This window comes from Laetiporus sulphureus, assembly GCF_001632365.1.
Source record: "Laetiporus sulphureus 93-53 unplaced genomic scaffold LAESUscaffold_161, whole genome shotgun sequence".
Taxonomy (NCBI): Eukaryota; Fungi; Basidiomycota; class Agaricomycetes; order Polyporales; family Laetiporaceae; genus Laetiporus; species Laetiporus sulphureus.
This window is the reverse complement of record NW_024468670.1, coordinates 1-1,981: the sequence shown is the minus strand read 5'-3', so window position 1 is coordinate 1,981 and position 1,981 is coordinate 1. Positions and strand designations below refer to the sequence as shown.

The following is a 1,981-nucleotide window of genomic DNA, read 5'->3' as shown; positions in this document are numbered from 1 at the left end:
TGGTATTAGGTTTGAGTAGAAATGTTCGTTGACGAAACGTTTTCATATCACATCCGTGACGCCAGGAGCGTTTGCAGACGAGGACAGCCATCTCGTGCGCTGAACATCTTGGCGGTGTTAATCGACAAAGTGGCCGATTCCTGAAGCTGCTGGTCAAGGGTTGAGCCTTCGTCGAGCCGCATGCTTGTGCTGAAAATCGTCACCGTGGACGCGCACGGTGTTGGGTAAGAAAAGCGTGATTAGTAATGGTCAGAGCGAAGCTGAACTGACAATGAGCGACGCACGATGGTGAGTCACCTGCAATTGAAGAAGATATGGTGCGACAACATGTTTGATCACTCACATTACGCACACGTGTGCATTATGTACCTATCGCAGCTGCCTGAGCCAGGAGAGCTCGGCGATGAGTGAAGCGCCGCAAGCAAGGAGGATAAAAGAATGTTAGAGTTGCACCGTCCGTCGCACCATAAGCAATTTGGTCTGTTCAAAAGTCGAGCTCACCAAGCCAGTGAACTCGCACTCAACAATGTCCATCTGCAGCGGCTTCCGATCATTCTCCCGGCACAAAGCCCAAGGCTGCCATCGATGCCGCGTTGATGTTCCCCCGGTGGTATGTCCCATAACCACCGCGGAGCAGCACTGGGCCGCGGGTGCACTCATGGCAGAAGCACATCCATTCGCACGTGTGGTTCCCAGGCTGAACTGTTCGAACTGTTGCAGGAGCAGGAGAAGTGAAGTATACTGTAAGGCCAGGTATTCGTGCATCTCGCTGACAAGCGTTTATAGTTTCAGGCTGTCACGGAAGGAATTGACCACATACGGCGTTCGTACGAGGGGAGATCTGCTATCCTGTTGCAGTTTCTCGTACCGACAGCGGGTTTCTTCTGACGTGCTTCATTCGTCGGTGAACTTCTTGGGGCAGCATCGTAGCGTTCGTCTTCGGGATTCTGTATCTGATCTCACCTATTCTGCATGCTCTTTCTTTGCGGTGACCAGTGGCGCATCTGACATACCGCTTTTTAACGCGACATCCGTGATTTGAGAAGCCTATGAAGGCGACAATGGCCATTCGCAGTGCTCACCATCCAGACGGTGGTATCCGACACAGAGATCATCTCCTCGACCTGTTGATAATTGACAGATCGTAGTGGACGACAGTGGATGAAAGTAAGGACATACGTTGTTGACGGATAGACTGTTCGTCCGCATTACAGGCGCATGTGGATCATGTACTTAGCTTAGTTGCGCTGAACAGGAGCTCCACGACGAGTATGGGATCGGAAAGCAAGAACGACGGAGAATGGTGAGGTTGCATGGTTTCGTCGTGCCATCAGAACTCGGCCTGCTCGAGAGTCAAAGTCAGTCATGAATGATAATGAATGATAGCACGCACAACTTGCGCGCTACTGATCAAGGATTCGTAGACTCGTGCCCGAGGAGTGTTCCATCATGTCTCCAACGGCCAACGGGATGCTTCGTGCTTGCCCTCTCATCGATCTCTATGACTAAATAATGCTTACTGTTTGTGAACACTCGATCAATCGTGAACGTTTGAACCTCGAAGTCTCCGCCTCATTCTGCCACCAGCGCTCTCAGCTTGAAGGAACCTGCTCGAATATTGTTAGCTTAACTGCGTCCTTATTCTCCTCTGTGTCCGACAAGAACCTTGTCATGTTCGATTCTCGCGTACTGCTGCCGACCACTGCAAGCACAAAGACGACGCAGGCCGTCAATGCGTTCGCCACTATCCTCTCCGCGGAGCAGTACTGGACCGCTCCCCTGCTAGCCGCACAAACGCACCTGTCTGCACTCGTAATGCACGAGACCGGGATCGCTGAGCTGTCGCAAATGGAGGAGGAGAGGTGAGCTTCAATTTGGGGTATCTGCATACCCCGCCGAAGGGCGTTCGTGTGGTATTCGGCCGTCGCAGTATGGAAGGGCAGCAGGCGAGCGTTTTCGTGAGAAGGGTTAAGTCAGGATA

The 1,981-nt window shown here is 52.2% G+C and overlaps 1 protein-coding gene across 1 annotated transcript; it reads left to right on the top strand.

The window, feature by feature from the left end:
- Positions 1–1,392: 1,392 nt before the first annotated feature.
- On the top strand, positions 1,393–1,981 carry LAESUDRAFT_733051 (uncharacterized protein). The gene has a single exon (XM_040910378.1). The coding sequence runs from the start codon at positions 1,513–1,515 to the stop codon at positions 1,864–1,866; it is 354 nt and encodes a 117-aa protein (XP_040757336.1). The 5' UTR covers positions 1,393–1,512; the 3' UTR covers positions 1,867–1,981.

Excerpts from the sequence above, each read along its gene's own strand:
- LAESUDRAFT_733051 (XM_040910378.1), top strand. The coding sequence starts at position 1,513 with ATGCTTACTGTTTGTGAACACTCGATCAATCGTGAACGTTTGAACCTC.